Here is an 18321-nt window from a genome sequence, read left to right as displayed (position 1 = left end):
AGGTGTTTGCATGTGGCCACAGCCAAAACAGAAACCCAGAAGTGTAAACCTATAGTCACAGACTCGCGCAACTGTTTCTACTTCTTTGATGGCAAGTCTAAGAGGAGACCGTTTCTTCACTGTAGGGAGAATTTCTTGGGTCATATTATATAAAATAAACTGTCACGTTAAAAAAAGGAACTGTTTTAAAATTGAAGGAATTAGATCTCGACTTTAGTTAAAATTCTGAGATTTCCAGCCTTGCTTAAAGAAATACCCAATAATGCAACGAATAACATTCTCCCCTTTAATTCAGATCCTTCCTTTTGTTGGGCTCGACCTGTAGCTGCCCAGAAACAGTAAACTTGTGTTAATTGTGTGCCTTCCTTAGAGCTCGTGCTAAGACCTGCTTCAGAGCCACCACAGAACGTCTAAAATTTATGCCGTTGTATTGAAATGGCCAACGACTCGTTTGACCCAGACTCCTCGGGCCGGTGCGAGGATGCCGAGTCCGAAAGGCCCCATCAGCCGGGCGATGGGCGGTGCGGTGGCTCTCACCTGCGCACCAAGGTGTGGTGGGGAGATGCGGTGAGACTCTGTGCTGAGTGGCCGCGCCTCCACGCGTCTGTCCTCGCTGAGCGGGAGCTGCTCCCACACCACCCCGTCTCTGCCATCCGACGGGGAAGCAGTCAAGGTGGCTCTTCCGCGGTCGGCAGGATCCTACGGGGGCTGTGCCCGCACCGCCTGGAAGTCTCTGACTTTGTGGTCCTGCCTTCAGTGGCCTCAAACAGCCAGAAAACGGTGGGCGTGATGGACAGGGTGAGGGACTCCTCTGTGCCAGACGGGGGTGGCTGGAGGAAAGGCTGCCGCAGGCCTGCCGACACCTTCCGCGACCTCCGTGCTCTCAAGAGACAGAGCAGAACTGGCCTGGCCGAGTGGATGGCCAATCTGGGAACACGCTACTGTCCATCCCTGAGGGTGAGCAGACCAGGAAACGCAACTGAGACACCTCCTGATTCCTCCCGGAAAAAGCCCGGGTTATTTATGTGATGGGTTCACCTCCCCCCGACCCCACCCCACCAGGTTCGGAAGAGAATTGGCCCGCATCGTGGAAACACCATCGCCCGGGGAGACAGGGTGCCCGAGGGCAGACCCCGGGGAGCACTCCCGAGAGAGGAGCCCCGTCAGCCCCGCGGGAAGGGTGCCCAGGACACGCTGCAGAGGCCATTCCGCCCAGCACCCTGCACTCAGGCGCTCACTCACTGCCTGCATCTGAACCATGTCTGATGGCTGTCCAGGGACCCTCTCGTGTCATGGGGGCCCCTTCCATCTACACACTGATCAACGCTGACAAAGAGGGATGTGTACAGGAATCGGACGCACTCAGCACAGCCGGAGCGTATCTTTGAAACCACTCCCCACGCGTTCTGGAGACGTTTGCATCACCTTTGGAATGGGTGTCTCTTTTTTTAATTTTAGACTTTGGAGTGAATTCCTCTATTTTTCTGCAAACTTAGATTATGCAAAAGCGCTTGTGAGTCCTCGTCTTGGTTTTTTTATGGAATTTACGTCAGATTATTTTTACACTTTGGGATTATTTTGTGAACTTGTAGATTTTAGGGTACCTTGGATTTTGAGCCATGCTCCCTATCAAATCCATACCAGAAAGCACTGGAGCTGCCGGTGTACCCTTGTTCTGCCTCCAGGCTGCCCCTTCCAGCCCCTGCAGATGTGGTCTCAGGAGAGGAGATCTCCCCCGATCCCGGAGGCATCTGCAAGGCGCCTCCCTTGTTCCTCAACAGATACATCACCATATGTCCGTCCTTTTTGTTTCTGGTCGTCCCATCTGTTTGGTCGCAGTCCGAGCCAGGTCACTCTGCATAGCTCTCCCAAGCACAGTAATTACCCCTGAGACTGGCAGAGAATTGGTTGGCTGAAACCCAGAAGTGAAATCACTTTCAGTCTATTCACTCCTTAAAGTTGGGGCCTAAAAAAGTAATTGGCTTTGTCTTTGGTGATTTCTTCCTGGAGGCCCTCGCTGGCGCTCTCCCAGATTTCGTGCTCTTGTTGGGCACTAACTGCACTTCCAGACTCTCTCCTCCTCTGTACCTCCATTCTTTTACCACAAACTTAATTTGGACTTTCCAGAATGACCCCACCTCTCTTCATTTCTGCTTTAAAACGGGGAGCCCGTATGGCTTTGGCTGTTTCTCCAGCGTCGTGTTCCCATTTCCCTCTCTGGGAATTCATGGCTCTGCTGAGAATCCAGCACGTCTTCACGTTCAAGCTAATTTCCCCCCACCCTCAAGTGCATGTCGCCGGGACCCACTGATCTGTGCGTGCTCACATGTGTCGGGTGTTCCCTTTAGTGCTTTTTATAGATACCTATTTTTACCAGATAATTATTGCCCCTTAATTGTTCTCAAATCTTCTTTTTACTGTTGTTCAAGACAGATTTAAAATAGCAGAGTGGCACTTGATCCTGTAGACCATCTTTCTGAACCTCATCCTCTCTCTTTTATTAACGAGATCACGTCCCCTGGACGCCGTTTTCTTCTCAACATACATTTGTAAAGCCCTCAAATACGTTTCCCTTCCTTGAGGACACTGAGGACTCCGTCTGGCAGCCTTCGCCTTTTCCTCGCTTCTGCCTGTGCTCAGGGATTGAGGTGCAGGGAAACTATCAGCCTGGGACTAGCAGCACCTTTGTTGCACTAGAAAGCAAGGCCGGAGAAGAAGAAACACAAGCTTCCCTCTATTTTGTTCACCTTCTCTTCTGTCTCATCTTTCATCGTCCCAGCACTTTTGTCACAGTGACTGAACACATCATTCTAGAAAGCGGGTCACTAGGCAAGTGAGACCCAGCAGAATTTAGGACCTGTTCGGTTCTTGGCTTTCCAGTCCACCTACTCTCAGTTTTTAAGTGCTTGTTTTCCACTTTCTTATGTATTGTTAGGTCTGAGATTCACTCTTCAGGTTCCATCCTTTTATAGCCTCCCATTCCTTAACCTCACATCCAAATCTCCTAAGATTTCAAAAGTCACAAAAAACTATGACTGGAGTTCCATTACGTGAATGGAGGCCTCCTGGGGGTTAGACCCCAGAGCAGGAAATGATGGGGACACTGTTGTCCCCCGTACAGTTCAGGGACCAGGGAGCGCCTTGGTCATCACACAGGCACACAACCGAAAGCACCGGGCCAGGAACAAGCCAGAAGCCGAGCTGCTCACAGTGGCCCCGCCTGGAAGCAGGCCAGCTGTCCATCAGCGGGCGAGCAGGTAAACGCACAGCAATGTGTACGGCCGTGCAAAGGAACAGATCTCGAAACACGGCGCTACGTGGAAAAAGCCACCTCGTGTGTGATTCTGTAGATATGAGATTCCTAGGCAGGCAGATCTGTAGACAGACAGCAGGTGTGGCTGCCAGGGCTGGATGGGAGAAGGGCCTCGGGAATCTGGGGCGATGGAAGCGTTTCCAAATGCATTGTGGCAATGGCTGGAGAACTCTATAAATTTACTAAAAATAACTGAGCTGTCCGTGTTCACTGATGAATTGTACGGCATGTAAATTATATTTCGGTGAAGCTGTTGAAAAGAGAGAGAGGGACTTCCCTGGTGGCGCAGTGGTTAGGAATCCGCCTGCCAGTGCAGGGGACGTAGGTTCGAGCCCTGGTCCGGGAAGATCCCACATGCCGTGGAGCAACTAAGCCCGTGGGCCACAACTACTGAGCCTGTGCTCTAGAGCCCACGAGCCACAACTACTGAGCCCGTGTGCCACAACTACTGAGCCCGGGCACCACAACTACTGACCCCATGCTCCTGTGCTCCACAACAAGAGAAGCCACCGCAATGAGAAGCCCGCGCACCGCAACGAAGAGTAGCCCCCGCTCGCCACAACTAGAGAAAGCCCGCGCGCAGCAACAAAGACCCAGTGCAGCCAAAAATATATAAATAAAATTAATTTATTTTAAAAAAAAAAGAAGTAAGAGGGAAGAGATATGGGAACATATGTATATGTATAACTGATTCACTTTGTTACAAAGCAGAAATGAACACACCATTGTAAAGCAATTATACTCCAATAAAGATGTAGGAAAAATTAATTAATTTAAAAAAAAAAAGAAAAAAAAGAGAGAGAAAGGGAAAAGCCAAGAGGACACAAGTCAGCATGGTCTCCAACCACCCAGCTCAGTCCACCTCCCTAAGAGTCACCCCTTAGTTAAGGATTAATATTCCTCTGCTGTCTTCCTCCTGAACAGCTGCGATTTGAAGCCACAAACTGAGAAACAGCCCAGGAACCCACAGTCTCTGTACAGAGGTCCTCGCCCCGTGACTGCTTGGGTACGTTTGAAGCCAGAGAGGACCCTGGTGGCCTGGAGTCCCCAAACGAGGGACCACAAACAAATTCTCTCTCGGGGGCACGTCTTCACTGAAGTCGGAGGCAGTCATCTGTTTGCTAGAACCGGGGTCCATTCTGTTTACTACTGTTTCTTCCTACAAGCCTAAGGCGATGTCCTTAATTTCACAAACTGCAGTGAATTCCACGTTGTGACCTCCCGCAGCTGGGACAGGACTTTCAGTATTTTACCAAAATGGAAATTCTTAACTCAGCCAAGTCTTAGTTCAATTTACCAATGATCTCTGCACGACAAATACCTTAACTCACTAACTTCCTAGCAGCTATTCCTGGCCCGAGCACAGCCTGCGGCCATGGGGTATGTTATGCTGTTTCTTGAAAAAGCCTAGAGCGCTGTATACCTGGGGAGCGCCCTCCCCGTCCCCCACGCCGCTCTGTCCTGATTAGAGGTCAAGACAGCTCTTCTCTTCCGAAAGGTCCTAATGCTGGAGAAAAGGGCAGTCCACAAGTTTGCACGCAACATGCACAAAATACCGCAGTGGCGTTTGTGCTCAGGGGCTGAGATAAAGCTCTGCAGTAGGTACTCTTCCCGCCATCAGAATTTATTTTCCTTCCTTCATCAAGAAGGCGTCCACTGCAAAGTGACTTGCGTCCCTGGTAAAGCATCACGTAATATGTCACGGACCCATGTGGAGTCAGAAAATATCACTGGGCGGGATCTCTGGCCAATTACGTGAAAGAACCTTCCAATCAACAATGCCCTCGCCCTAGACGCTGGCATTCCAGCAGAAGTTTCTACAGATACTTAACCACCAAAAAGAGAAGACGAGGACTCACTACCACGTCCCAGGATGTTTTACACTCAGAGTGGTTGCATCGTAGTTATGTTTTCATTGCCCATTTGACAGCCAACAGCCCTCCTGTCTTTGAAATCGATGACTGAGGTTAAAAAACAGTTTTACAACAAGTAGCTGAAAGCGCTGACCTTCTAAGTTGATGACCGCACACAATGAATACCTGGTGCCCTGTGTCGTTCACGTTGTGTTTGGGGCATTGATGTAACTGTGTTCTGCATTGTTGCCGCTGGGGTCGTTTGCTGTCCCACCAGCCTCGCCCATCACTTTTCTCTCTAACTTCTCTCTTCTTTCTCTGCCCGTCCCTCTCCCCCCACCCCCTGCTTCCTTCTCTTTTCCCCCGGCCATTTGAGATGTCCCAGCAGAAGACGACCCCTCCCCCTGTGCCCTGGAGACGGGCCACGGCCGGCAGTGCCAGAATGGCACGGTGTGCAAGCCGGGCTGGGATGGGCCCAAGCACGGCATCACCAACTTCGACAACTTTGCCTTCGCCATGCTGACCGTGTTCCAGTGCATCACCATGGAGGGCTGGACCGATGTCCTCTACTGGGTACGTGCTGGGAACGGGCGGGGGCGGGGAGCCCGCAGACTGCCGGCTTCTCCTTGTCGTCCACCTTCTCCGTCTTCCCGTGATGTGGTCACACGCACACCGGGGTGGGACGGCCGATGAGGGCCTTCGATTTCTTCTAGGTCTTGCCTGAGAAACAAAGCCTGAGGCTCTCACCCTAATGAGTCTCTCTCTGCCCACCAGCCCAAGACAAGTGTCACCTTTCCTTTGTCCTCCATAGTGAGAAACGCTGGCTCGCAGCCCCGTGGGGACACGGCCGGTCCCGACCCCAGGGTCCTCAGCTCCTGCTCCCTTGTAGGGCTCCTGTTCCCATCCGTGTCCTGCCTCTGCCCCCCAGAGAGAGCCGAAGGGCACAGAGTTCAATTCCTAGGGCTAAAGAGAAAACCCAGGCCTGATCTTCTAAGAAACCACTTTTATTGAATCGTGTGGCATCGTGGCCTGCTATCATGTTTCTATTTCCCATGTTAATCTTACCTCGTTATATCAGAATAGTCCATCAGACAAATGCATTGCCATCCTTTTCACTGCTGACAAAGCACTCCGCTGGTGATGCGATGCTTATTCAGAAATGCCACTTCTCGAGGGCCAGCCACTCAGCAGCAAGTCTCCTTTCACCTTAAAGATGCTCCTTTTATCAGCCAGCAGCCAGCACTGCTTTGCCAGGTGTTCACGCAGCCTCTGCCCCGTAAGCACACACGTCATACTTGGTCCTTCTCCATTCTGGCAGTCAAGTCCAGTGTTTGTAAAAACTCCAGAAAATGTAATCCTTTGTAGTACCTCCTTCTTCCACGTGAGAACTGACTTGCTAGAGCCCGGTGCTGTGCTCCAGCATTTGGGTGGAAAATGCCTGTTGCCAGGCTTGAAAATACCATCGCACCCAGAGCTTTGCAAGCAGTCGGCGATTTGGCCGTCCTGGAAACGGTCTCAGAGGCTGCTTGGGAGGGAGGGGGGTGTGGATGCCTTCCCAGCAAGCCGAGCTGCCAGACTGGGAAGAACAGTGCCAGGAGAGGTATGGAGCTCCTCCCGGACCAGGAGGAGTCCTGGAACGGCTCGGAGATGCTTTGCGCGTTCTGGGCATTGAAGCTTCTAAATTGTTTTTCAACAATTCAAAAGCCCTCTTCTCCCAGTTTCTGGGGTAGGGTCGGCAGGCTGAGACCCAGCGCTGCCGTGAAATGTGTACGTCTCTGTGCAGGACCAGCTGAAACTCGCCCTCGTGCCTTGTGCCCCGCAGACAGTATTGAGCATTCCTTGCCTGCCGGGGGTGCCCAGTCCTCGGGACTCAGACACAGTAACATCCAGCTCAGTGTAGGCAAGCTGACTAGCCCTAAACTGAACAACGCAGTGCCGCTAGAGCCCCAGAGTGGCCACACTGTGACACTTTGCAAAAAGGCAAAGTGTCTAATCACTCCTCCCTCAAACTGAGGTGGAACACTGGAGCCCATCTCCCAGGCTCATCCTCAATGAGAACTTGGTTTTGAATAATCTGTGAGAAAAGGGGCATTGAGCTTACTCTACCTGGGCAAATTTAATTTCGTTCAGTAAAGCAGATCGAATTCAAAAGCGGCCCTAACGGGTCCTTCTATCTTGGGTGAGTCCCTCTGGCCAGCCAAGGACAGAGACATCCTTCTGCAAACGGACAGCACAGAACACATGACTGTGTGGAACTGGGCTTTGGAGTCTCATCACATGAGCTTCAAACCCGCGCCTCAAGTTGCTATGGAAACGCCTCCCATAGCATCCAGTTGAGGGCAGGGTGGCAGTGGGTGGGTGGGTGTGGGGCTAGGGGAATAGGTATAATTTACTTTGCTGCTGTCCCTGGTGTATTTTTGGGATCCTCCTTCATCCCTCCCTCCCTCTCCCCCCACCAGCCAGATGTGACCCGAGGAGGCGCTGTCACGGTGACAGCCAGCATGGGGGCTGCGAAGGAGCACGCGTGGCAACCAGCAGTTTTCAGCAGCTGTGTTGTGCTTTTCCCCCTGCGGGTGGTGGGTGGGTGACGAGCTTGGGCCGGGAGTAGGGAGTGTCTGAGGTGGCGGGCAGTCCCAGGCCCAGGGGACAGCCTCGCCCTGACCTTCCCTAAATGGCCGAGCCGTGTGCGCGTGTGTGTGTGTGTGGGCACACACGTGTTCACGCATGCGCACCTACACACACACACACACACACACACACGCACCCCCGACACTGAAACGGAGCGTCCTGGCGGGTGTTCTCGAGGAAAGCCCCGCCCAGCCCGCAGCGCCTGCTGCATGCTGTTCTGCCGGCTCCCACTTCTCTCGCCTCTCCTCCTCCTTCCTTCTTCCCTCCCCCTGCGCCTTCCTCGCCTTCAGGATTTCTCCTCCAAACCCCGAGACTCTCACACCTCCATGTGCTTTCGTGTAAAACACGGAACTTTCTACGCAGGGAGGGGCCCACGCTCCCCCCGTCCCCAGCCGTGGGACCAGACGCTGAGAGTCCGGCCCCAGCACCTGCACCTGCAAAGGTTCCCGGGAGAGTCCAGCTAGAGCTCGAGTCCCTGCAGCCTAACGTTCCCAATCGCACGGCGCTGCTTTGGTGCCACTGGCTTGAACCCGGCTAGGGAGACGGCTTCTGTGGAAGGTGGGCCCAGGGTCCTCCACTCGGAGGAACGCGTTCCCCCCCGAGTCCCGGGGGCAGGTCTGCAGGACGTGGGGACGGGCAGCCACGGCTCCAGGTGTCGCAGAGACTGGACCCACCGGCTGGATAGACATCCCTGGGGAGCTGACAGCCCACTGGAGCACCGAAGCGCTGAAGCTGGCTCGGGGCGGGGGGACGGTTGGCAGGCCCCCAGCTCCTCCTGGGGTGGCCTTGAGTGTGAATCCGTCAGCCCATCCCGCGCTCCCGACTTGGAAGGGTTCGTGGCCGGCCAGCACGACAAGCCTGGGCAGTAGTGCTTGGACGATTCCTCAGCTGTTCACACCGCCCGCTGGGACGGGCTCCCGGGCAGCCCTGCGCTTGCCTTCCCCGTGGCCCGTTCCAGGAGTCTGCGGGTGACGGGGCGGGGGCACACGGGGATTTGGAGACCAAGCCAGAGCGGGGCCTTGGGGGTGGGAGTTCCTTGGGAAATGGCTTCTGAAGCCAAAGCCTGTCCGCTTACTCTCCGAATGTCCACACCTCTTAAGAATAGCGGGGAAAGTGATGGAGTGGAAGGTGTGGGCTGCCTCTGGGAGCAGTTGTGAGAGAGGGAAGCCCCGTCGGACCGTCCCCCGGGGATGCCACGTCTCCAGGTCTCCTCTCGGTGTGTTTTGCCCCACCCGGTGGCGTGTCACTCCAGGCTGCTTTCTTGTGTGTTTGGGGCTCGGGTTTCCTGAACCGAGACAATCTGTAGGTTCTCAGATGCGGCCCAAGAGCTGGGGTCCATGTGAACTCTGAGCACCCTCTCCACGTGTAGCCAGGTCACAGCAGCGTGCGCTGGGGTCTGCTCATCGCTGACTTCCCACCTGCCTCGGATGGCCCCTGCTCGTGGGGACAGCAGCGTGGCCCTGACCTGGGGGGAGGGCGGCCGGCAAGGGGGCTCCTACCGGGGGTTCAGGCACCCAGTGCTTTAGGAATCTCGGTGCCTCACCCACCGTCCATCAGGAGGATTCTGTTGACCTCTGCCCACGATGCCCTCTGACCTGGGGCCCCTGGGATGCTGTATCCCGTGTGGCACAGGGCAGCCCTCTGACCTGCGTCCTGGGGTCACCTCCTCCACTGACACCCGGGCCCCCTCTTTCTGACACCTCCCGTTTTCCCCAGTTGGTCTCTCCATGACCAGCTCTTCCGCTTGTTTTTAAAAATTAGAAATTCAGCTTAAAACAAGATTAGGAAGAATACGTCAGGAGAAATCATATAAAAGATGCATCTTCTGTCGTACCTGCCTTAGTTTGGTTCAGCAGGAGACCTGGGGAGTGAAAAGCTAAGGTTTAAACTTTGCGCAAGTCAGTCGTCAGCTCCGCACTCGCCCGTGTGGGAGGACATTCCTTGTAAACACACGCGTGCACACACGCTCACACACACTCACACATACACATCACGGCCACTGATCTCCGGTCTCGGTGCTGCCGAAGTATCCCTCGTCTATGACGAAGGTCTTTGGCATCCAAGCAGAGACTCAGGTGCGTTAGCCTATTTTCTCCTGTTCCACCTGCACCTCTTCTCACTACAGATACGGGAAACGAGCCTCTGCAGGCAGCCAGCTAGCAGAGCTGGTGGGGCTGAGTTCTCCTGGGGACCTAATAGTCATTGGAAATGAAAACCCCTCCAATAACCCAAAGACAGCATCCTGGGCTCTTGCATGGGGACCAGGTAGAGCAGGTGTTAGGTCTCCTCAGGACCCCCTGGTCCTGAACCCGGAATCTGCCCGAGCTAGAGCGTTACCACTTAGCGCCCACAGCGCTTTACACAGAGGACCTGTTACCCAAACAATAAACCCGTGGTTTATAAGCATTTGAAGAAGGGGAATTTGCATCTCTCAAAGCTATTATTTCTTTACTTACTAGGTTTAGTTTTATTCATTTCACTGGCACTAGGCAAGTCCTTACTCCTCGGTAATTCAATTGAACATTTCGTGAGCACTTACAAGGTCCCCAGGCCCGCGCTCGAGGAGTTTGGGTGTAATTGGAGAGGTGGGGACCCAGAGACACGTGGGTCCCACGCAGGGCTCGGCGAGAGCAGGGAGAGCTCGTCAGAGGATATGGGGTGTCGCTGGACTTCAGCTGGGTGGGGGGCAGAAGAGAAGGAGAAGCCAGCTTTGTGCCAGTTTGGCTGGAGAGACGGTGCTTCGGGCTGCTAACAGACCCAGGAATCAGCCCGGCACCCCGTGGTCTCAGCACGTGCCGGAGGCCCACCCGCGACAACAGCGTCAGGGCACAGGCGTCCACGGGGCCTCCGCTCCTTGCGGGGTCCCGGCCGAGTCCAGGGGAAGCTGCCTTGTTGGCCTCCTTGGTGGTGGGCCTGCTGGCGTCTCCCACAAGATCCGGGCCTTCCTGCTGCCGTGAGCAGGGGCAGGAGGTGTCGGGCGAGACTGTTCGCCAACCTGTTGCTGTCCCTGCGACTGTGGGTGGACCCTATGTCGCGCAGGCAAGGTGACAAAGGTCAGGGGTTCATTGGGCCATCGCCCAGGGCACTGGCTTTCCGGACAGAGCAGATCCTGCCCCCTGAGCACAGTCCCCGTAACGCGCCGTGACTTCCACGGGCTGCACGTCCTGCCTTTGACGGCAGGTGACAGCCTCCCGCGCCCCTCAAACTGCTCAGCCTTTGGGGACCCGCAGTGCCCAGCCCTTAGAGGGGGAAGCACCAGACGTGAAAGCCCCCGGGAACCGGCCGGAATGGAGGGAGACCCCGAGGCAGTGGGGCCGGAGCCATCGTTCCTCCTGAATTTTCTTCTCGGGGAAACATGTATGTTGGATTTGGAGGCTCGAGGCTGTGGTCCCCTCTGGGAATTAGATGTGGGGAAGAGTAAGGCGTGTGTTCCAGCGAAGGCTGGGTCACCCTGTGAGGTGCCGGCCCGGGGGCCGAGGGGCTGCAGGTGGCAGGCCCTGGGGTGCCTCTCCACGCCCCTTCCCCGTAGGGGCCTGAGAAACGTCTGGCTTCAGTGCTCTGAGAAGACCTGTCCTTTTTCACCTCTAAATAACAGTGTCAGCAATCTGGGTCATTTTTTTAAAATGTGCCTTTATTGATGCTTCTCTTCTTAATAGCTCCATTCGGGCTGAGTGAAGCCATCCGTCTCCCCGCTCTGGCGCTGCCCTACTTCAGAGCCGCCCGCACATGCGCTGGTGCCCAGGCTGCCTGGGGCAGGGGGCCCAGAGCAAACGGGGTTGTGGAAGGAGGTAAAAGCCAGGGCCGGCAGGCCCAGAGGCCCCTCTGGCTGCTCATGGGCCGCAGGGCAGGGGGCCTAGGACCCCCAGGAGCTCATTCACCTCTCGTCTGTCCTCCACTCACCACCCTGCACCTGCAGCCCCCAAAGTTGACCCTTGGAGAGACCAGCCCACAGTCTCGGAGGAGACCAAAGAGTTGGACAAGGACAGGTGGAGGCCATGCGTCCCCTGGACGTGACCCTGGCTCTTCATGGGGTGTCCGCAGGTCCTGAGGTTATCTAGGGGTCACGAGGTTCCATGAGGCTGGCTGTGGGGTGGGTATCTGGGGGTCAGGAGGTCTGTAGCTCCATCCATTGGAGGTCCTAGTGCTGCTGGACGCCTCACCCCTTGCCTGTGGCCCAGAGGAAAGGACACTCAACTAAATAGGGGCCTAGGAAGCCTCTGAGGCTCATGGGTTCCTTGAGTCATCAGAGATGTGTGGCCTGGAGGACTGCACTTTCCATGAGCTTAAATGTTCACAAAATGTAGGGCACGAGGGGGCTTCCCTGGTGGCGCAGTGGTTGAGAGTCCGCCTGCCGATGCGGGGGACACGGGTTCGTGCCCCGGTCCGGGAAGATCCCACATGCCGCGGAGCGGCTGGGCCCGTGAGCCACGGCCGCTGAGCCTGCGCATCCGGAGCCTGTGCTCCGCGACGGGAGAGGCCACAACGGTGAGAGGCCCACGTACCACAAAAAAAAAAAAAAAAACTGTGGGGCACAAGGAAGCAGCCGGGGGAGATCTCCCCCAAGGACGCTGCTGAGGCACCAGCCCTCCCTTCCCATCCCCGTCTGCCCGGCTCTGGGGGCAGTTTCGCGAGGGTGGCCTTGGCACTGGGAGCGAGCCCGTCTCTGGATGGCCCTGCGTGGGTTCCTCGGCAGCCTTGGATCAGGAAGGAGGCTCGCAGCTCCCACGACGGGGCAGCCTCTGACTCCGCGGATCGCGGTGCCCCGCCCTCCTCTCGCCATCGTGCTGGGTGCTTCACGCTGCCGGCACCATCCCAACACTTGCCGGTTCCTGGAATCCCTTCCTGGGGCAGGACCACGCGGCCTCCAGGCGGCCTTACTGCCCCTGCCCTCCCCCCCCAAGTGGCACCCCCGGGCTGCCTGATCCGGCCTCACCGGCCTCTGCAGCCTCTCCTGGAGGCCCGTGGCTGTGCACACGCACCCCTGCAGCCGCATTCGCCACCTGACGTCCACTGACCTGTCCCCCTACAGCAAGGGCCTCCCGTGGGTAGCGGGGCCGGCACAGAGGGGGCCCGTCCGTCCACCCGGCTGGCCTCACTGAGCACCTACCTTATCCAAGGCCCTGTTCTGGGCACTTGGGGGCACAGGCTACACCCAACGCCCGTCCTCATGCCACTTGCACCCCAGCACGGAGGACAAACGATGCATAGTAGTGAGTAGATTATACACTTGGAAAGCGTACATGCTGCATGGAAAACAGAGCGGCCGCGTGGCAGCGAGGATGTCCACAGACTCGCGTTGCACTGGATCGAATTGTGACCTGGGAAAGTCGCGTGTTGGGAACCTTTTCCTGACGTGGCTCAAACCAGCGACCCCGAGGGCGGGACAGAGCTGTGCTCTCTGCCCTGTGGTCACGCTGGCGAGCTGCCTCCAATGAGACAATGTAACCCCGGGTAAACGAGAGCAGGTTTGGAAAGGACGCGGGGGCAGCACTGAAAACAGTGCTTCTCAGGGCACGAGCCGCCCCGTGGACCTGCGTGCAGGGAATCAGCCTCTGTCGTGCCGTTGCCTCGGAGGCTGGGGGCCGTGGACCAGCGGCCCTCAAACCCCGGCTCGCATCAGACTCACTGCAGGGCTGGTGAGAACGTGGTCGCCGGGCGCCCCCCGTGTGGACGGAGGGCCCAGAGTGTGCAGTTCCAAACTCGTTCCCAGGTCGCCCGGTGAGGCCAGGGACAACACCTTGAGAACCACGGGTGTAGGTCATTTGGGGAGCCTGTGCACTTAGGAATTTGGAAACTCGGGGGCGTCGACCTCCCACGGGGATCCACGGTCCCGTGAGTTGCAGGCACGGGAGCTGTCCCCTGAGTCCAGCCTGAACAGCCATCCTCCCCGGCCCGAGGCCTGTGGTGCCGATAAGACAGCACGGTCCACCCTAAACTCCAGGCGCAGGGGTCACCCCCTGGGAAGGCACCTCCCCACGTGTGCCCGAAGGTTCCAGCCCCCAGCTAGTCCCTGAGCGCTGAGGCCAGGGTGGCGGGCGCAGGGGCCACATAAACCCAACTGAGCGAAAACCATCTCGTAGGAAGAACCACTTTAGAGGTGACCCAGCTTCTTAGACAACCGAATAGATAACATCGGAGGAAAATTCTGTTCCAGAAAATAAAGGGTCAGAGAGCGCCAGGCGAGACTCCCCTGAGGCAGAGCCTGCCGAGGCCCTTCTTGCTTAGGTCAAGGTCACGGGGTGTTTGGGTCAAGGTGGTGCCCGGTGACAGTGATCTCCCACGCCAGCCTCTACTCACATCCTCCCTGCCTCCCTGCCCACTTGCTTTGACTCACTCCTGCTTCTCTCTTTCCTAACTATCCTTCGTCTTTCCAGATGCAGGACGCTATGGGCTACGAGTTACCCTGGGTGTATTTTGTCAGTCTGGTCATCTTTGGATCCTTTTTCGTTCTAAATCTGGTTCTTGGTGTGTTGAGCGGGTAAGCTGACCGTTTCTGTGTCCTCTTTACGGCGCAGCTGAGCAAGGCCCAAGGTCCCGCTGTATCCGTCACCAGGCCCAGGAGAAACAGAAAACGTCTCCGTTGAGCCAGGATGCTGGCCATCAGCTGGGCGGGCCGTTTGGCCTCTGATGACCTAGAGGCCCCGGTCCTGGTGCTGCCCGGTCGGCGCCGGGCCCGGGGTGGGCAGGGCCGTGCTCGGCTGCTCTGGGAGCTGTACTAACTGTGATTCCGTTCTTCCAGGTCAATGATGCCGTGGGAAGGGACTGGCCCTGGATCTATTTTGTTACACTAATCATCATAGGGTCATTTTTTGTACTTAACTTGGTTCTCGGTGTCCTTAGCGGGTAAGCAGGACCAAACAAAAAGGTCTTGATTTTTCCATTTATTTCACTTACTCTTTCTGCTTTTCCTGGCTTTATTCTTTTTCTGACTCTGATGAACCTGGGACGTGGGGCCACCCCAGGAGCCTTGAAGTGAATGTCCTTGGCCTGGCTGGGCAGAGATCAGAGGCACAAGGCCGAGCCCACTGGTTTGGGCTGCAGTGAGAGGTACCCAAGCCCACCTGTCACCTGCCACTCGTGCACCCCTGGCTGTCCAGGAGGGCAGGATGCTTCTTCAGGAACCCCAGAGCAGCTGAGCCCCTCGGGTGGGAAGGGCTGGGCAGAGGAACTGGAGGAAGATTCGTGGGCCGTGGGCTTCTGGCCCACGTGGCAGCCTCGCAGATGGGTACCTGCCCTATCTCTCCAGCCACAGTCCAGGGCAGGCTGGCGGTGAAGACGCAGGTCCCCTTTACCCAGTGTTGACTGGACCAGGGTACCAGGAGTTTGAACTAAAATGCAAGTAAACAAAACAGACTGAAATGCTCATTCCCTTTGGCGCTCATCACAGACTGGGCCGTCCATCTCTGTATCCCTTCTCTGAAAGGAAGGGCGCTCAGCTGTTTGGAGCCATCGATCACTGGAGCACAGAGGAGATAGAATCCACTTTCTTTTAACTTTGTCTGCTTGGCTCCAAGTGCAAGGCCCGCCTAATTTCAGCCTTTGCTCGGATGAAGTTAAAACGTGGCTGAGGCAGCCCGTGGCTGGGGCCCGGGGAGCCCTGGGCGGCCACCTCTGCACCTCGGGCCCCCTGGACGCCTCTTCGGCCCACTCTCTTCTTCCCGAGCCCTCACCAGCCATGCAAGGCCATCGCCTGAAGGCTCCCAGGGACACTTTCTGCCTTCGCCACGTGGGGAGGGGCAGCTGCTTCACAGCCTTTCTTCCGTCTCTGCGGACGTGATGCTGGGGAGAGTCGGGCGAGGGAGGAAGCTTTCCCACCCCCGCCTGCTGCAGCCCAAGGCCTCGCAGGAGCGTCGGGGTCAGTCCTGGGAGTGGCGGAGGGACAGAGTCCACCTCTGTCCTCGCCCCTCCCCACGGGGGTGCTGTCGGGGGCTACGTCACCCCGGGCCTTTGCCGCGAGCGGCTGCACAGGGACTGGCACCTTCCGTCAGGGTGACAGTGACACGCAGGCCGGCAGACGCCCCGGTCAGCTGCCTGGAGGGTGGAAGGGTTTCCAATTTTGTGTCCGACACAAGAAAATGCCCTGTTTATATGGAGTCGTCAGGAAGAGCGTTGAAAAGTCAACCTCATCACCCACTCAAGGCAGAAATTTGGAGCTCCAGGCAGAAGGCTTTTAAGTGTCACTCACCCATCTGACAAAACGGAGATCGTAAGCCCGACTCCTCGGTCACTGGGATGGTAGAGTGAGGTGCCTTCCGTCGAGTCAGCACACAGCAGTGCTGTCCTCACTGGGATCGCTGCTTACTCGAAGGCTGTCAGAGCTGAGATTACTGAACAGGGTCGTCACAGGTTAGACCTGCTCCACGCTCTGCTTCCAGACACGAGGGGAGGGAGCCTGAGACGCCGTGTGGCTTGTACGGGGTCCCCTCACTGGTCACTGTCAGCACGAGACACAGCCCAGCACCATCTTCCTGCCACTGCCCCACAAACGAACGTTGAACAAGCTGGACCTGTAACACGCCAGGGCTCTGAACCTTGAAAACAGTGGTTCCCCGTTCTCCCTGCAGAGACAAGGAGCGAGTCTGAGTGGTGAAGCCCCCCCAGCGGTCTGAGGTGGAGGCTGAGGCCTCGACCACGAAGGCCCCCTCGAGCAGAGGCTCTGCCTGGTCATCCTCGGCTCCCCCGGCGGGTCCAGGTGGGGGTGGATGGCGGCAGCGCTGGGGGCGGGCAGAGTGATCTTGAAGAGCCGGTCTTGGTTCAAGTGACAGCAGGTGTGTGGAGCCTGCGGGATTCCAGAAACCCCGTCTAGTCAGGGCCCGTGAGCCCAGCCCTTGCCCGGGGTCCCCGGGCCCCTCCTCACACCCGCTCCTGCCCTGTTCCTCCCCACATTGCTGGGGAACATCTCCCAAGGCTCCCCCGGCCCCGGGCGCCCTCTGCCCAGCGTGAGCAGCTCCCCTTCCCGGCCTGTCCAGAGGGCTGGCCACGCGGTGAGAAGGCCCAGAGCCAGGCTGCCGTCGGCTGAGCACACGTGGTGCTCGCCGTGTCTCGAGAAGTCCGGACAGCAGTGCGGTCGTTACCCTGGAGCACAGCCGTATGCCTACTCACCCGGCGGCCGGCCTTCCAGAAGCATTCGGAAACCTCTCAGCGCTCACGGAAGGCCCGTCTCAGGGTGGTGTCAGCGGTCAGCAGCTCGACGGCAGGCCCCGGGCTCCGCGCCTTCGGTGGATGTGCTCCTTTGCCGCCCACGACAGCCCCGCGCGCTGGGGCCACGCGGGTGTCACCTGCACAGAGGAGAAGAGTGAAGGTTACGTGCGGGAACTACCCCAGTTCTCACCGGTGCGGCCTGGAGGATCCGAGGTTCAACCCACGCAATGTGGACCCATGGCCTCTGTCCCCGTCCCCCAGGTTCCACCGTCCCCAAGCCCATTGGCCTGGTTAATCCTGTGTCCTCAGATGACAGCCAAGACCTGGGAGGAGACGGGCGGGAACCGCAGTAAGGACAGGGGGACCAGCCCAGGGGTCCCAGAGGAAGCTGGGGAGCCCCAGCCCTGAAGGCTGCGGACAGGTCCTGAGCTGGGGGCCAGCGGCCCTGCAGACATAACAGCCCTCGAGGGAGAACAGAGCTCCCCCAGCAGCACTGCAGTCTTGGAGCACTTGGAGCTGGGGGCCGACGCCCTGCGTCCGCCAGTTAAGGGTATTATCATCGTTTCAGAGCCCAGCACGGGAACTGTCCTCATGAACTGCACCCTGCTGTCACCGAGGAAGGGCTCAGGTGTGCTTGGGGTCGTCTGCCCAGGAAAGCAGGGAGAGCGACACTCTGCAAAGCCTCCATTTTAAAGGCGGAATTCGGAGATTTTGGTCATCAGAGGGACGGCCATCCTTCGTCTGGAAACACATTCCTGCTGAGCCTGGAGGCGTCCGTGCAAATGTGCATCTTGTGGGTTTTTTCCAGACGCTTCCACGGTCATCATCTCTTGATCCTCACGTGTCATAGGAATGATATTAGTCAGATAAGAACCAGACTGTATGACCTTCCCCTCCAGAGATCTCAGCCTCTAGCCATGAGAATTACAGTGACGGCAGCCACAAGATTCTGGAAGCTGCACTAGAAAGTGCCATTGGGTGAAAGTCCCTGGACCCTGGACTCTGGTTACTGTTTGGTTTTAAGTGGTTGCAAACACAGAAGACGTGTGTCTTCAGGTGACAAGGGGCCCGGGACCTCTTAGAGGGTGGGCGCCCAGCTCTTGTCCCCCCAGGGAGATGGGGCAGAGGGCCTGAGGATGGGCATTTTACAACCTGAAAGCACCCCTGACCACGGGCCACAGTTAAGACGCTACATCCAGGTCCCGAGGAAGCAGAAGTGCCCGGGCACACTGCCTCGTGGCTGGAGCAGGGGAGACGCGCGTCATTCCTGGAAGCCTCGTTCCACGGAGTGCCCACCAGCCCTGGGTTCGGGAACACTGGCCTCTGCCCTCAGGGGATGTGGGGTTAAGTTCCTGCGAGGCTCTGGACACAGCGCTGCCATCAGTA

General features: G+C 57.3%; 1 protein-coding gene across 1 annotated transcript in view; it reads left to right on the top strand.

Moving 5' to 3' along the window:
* The window catches only part of CACNA1C (calcium voltage-gated channel subunit alpha1 C), a 457945-nt gene that overhangs the window by 305973 nt on the left and 133651 nt on the right, over nucleotides 1-18321 (top strand). The window contains exons 7-8 of the mRNA XM_060024050.1: nucleotides 5543-5739; nucleotides 14169-14272. Coding sequence (XP_059880033.1) covers nucleotides 5543-5739; nucleotides 14169-14272 — 301 coding nt within the window. The remainder of the gene's footprint in view (nucleotides 1-5542; nucleotides 5740-14168; nucleotides 14273-18321) is intronic.

Source organism: Delphinus delphis, chromosome 11 (assembly GCF_949987515.2).
Source record: "Delphinus delphis chromosome 11, mDelDel1.2, whole genome shotgun sequence".
In the NCBI taxonomy this organism is placed as follows: domain Eukaryota; kingdom Metazoa; phylum Chordata; class Mammalia; order Artiodactyla; family Delphinidae; genus Delphinus; species Delphinus delphis.
This window is presented reverse-complemented; position numbering and strand designations above follow the sequence as displayed.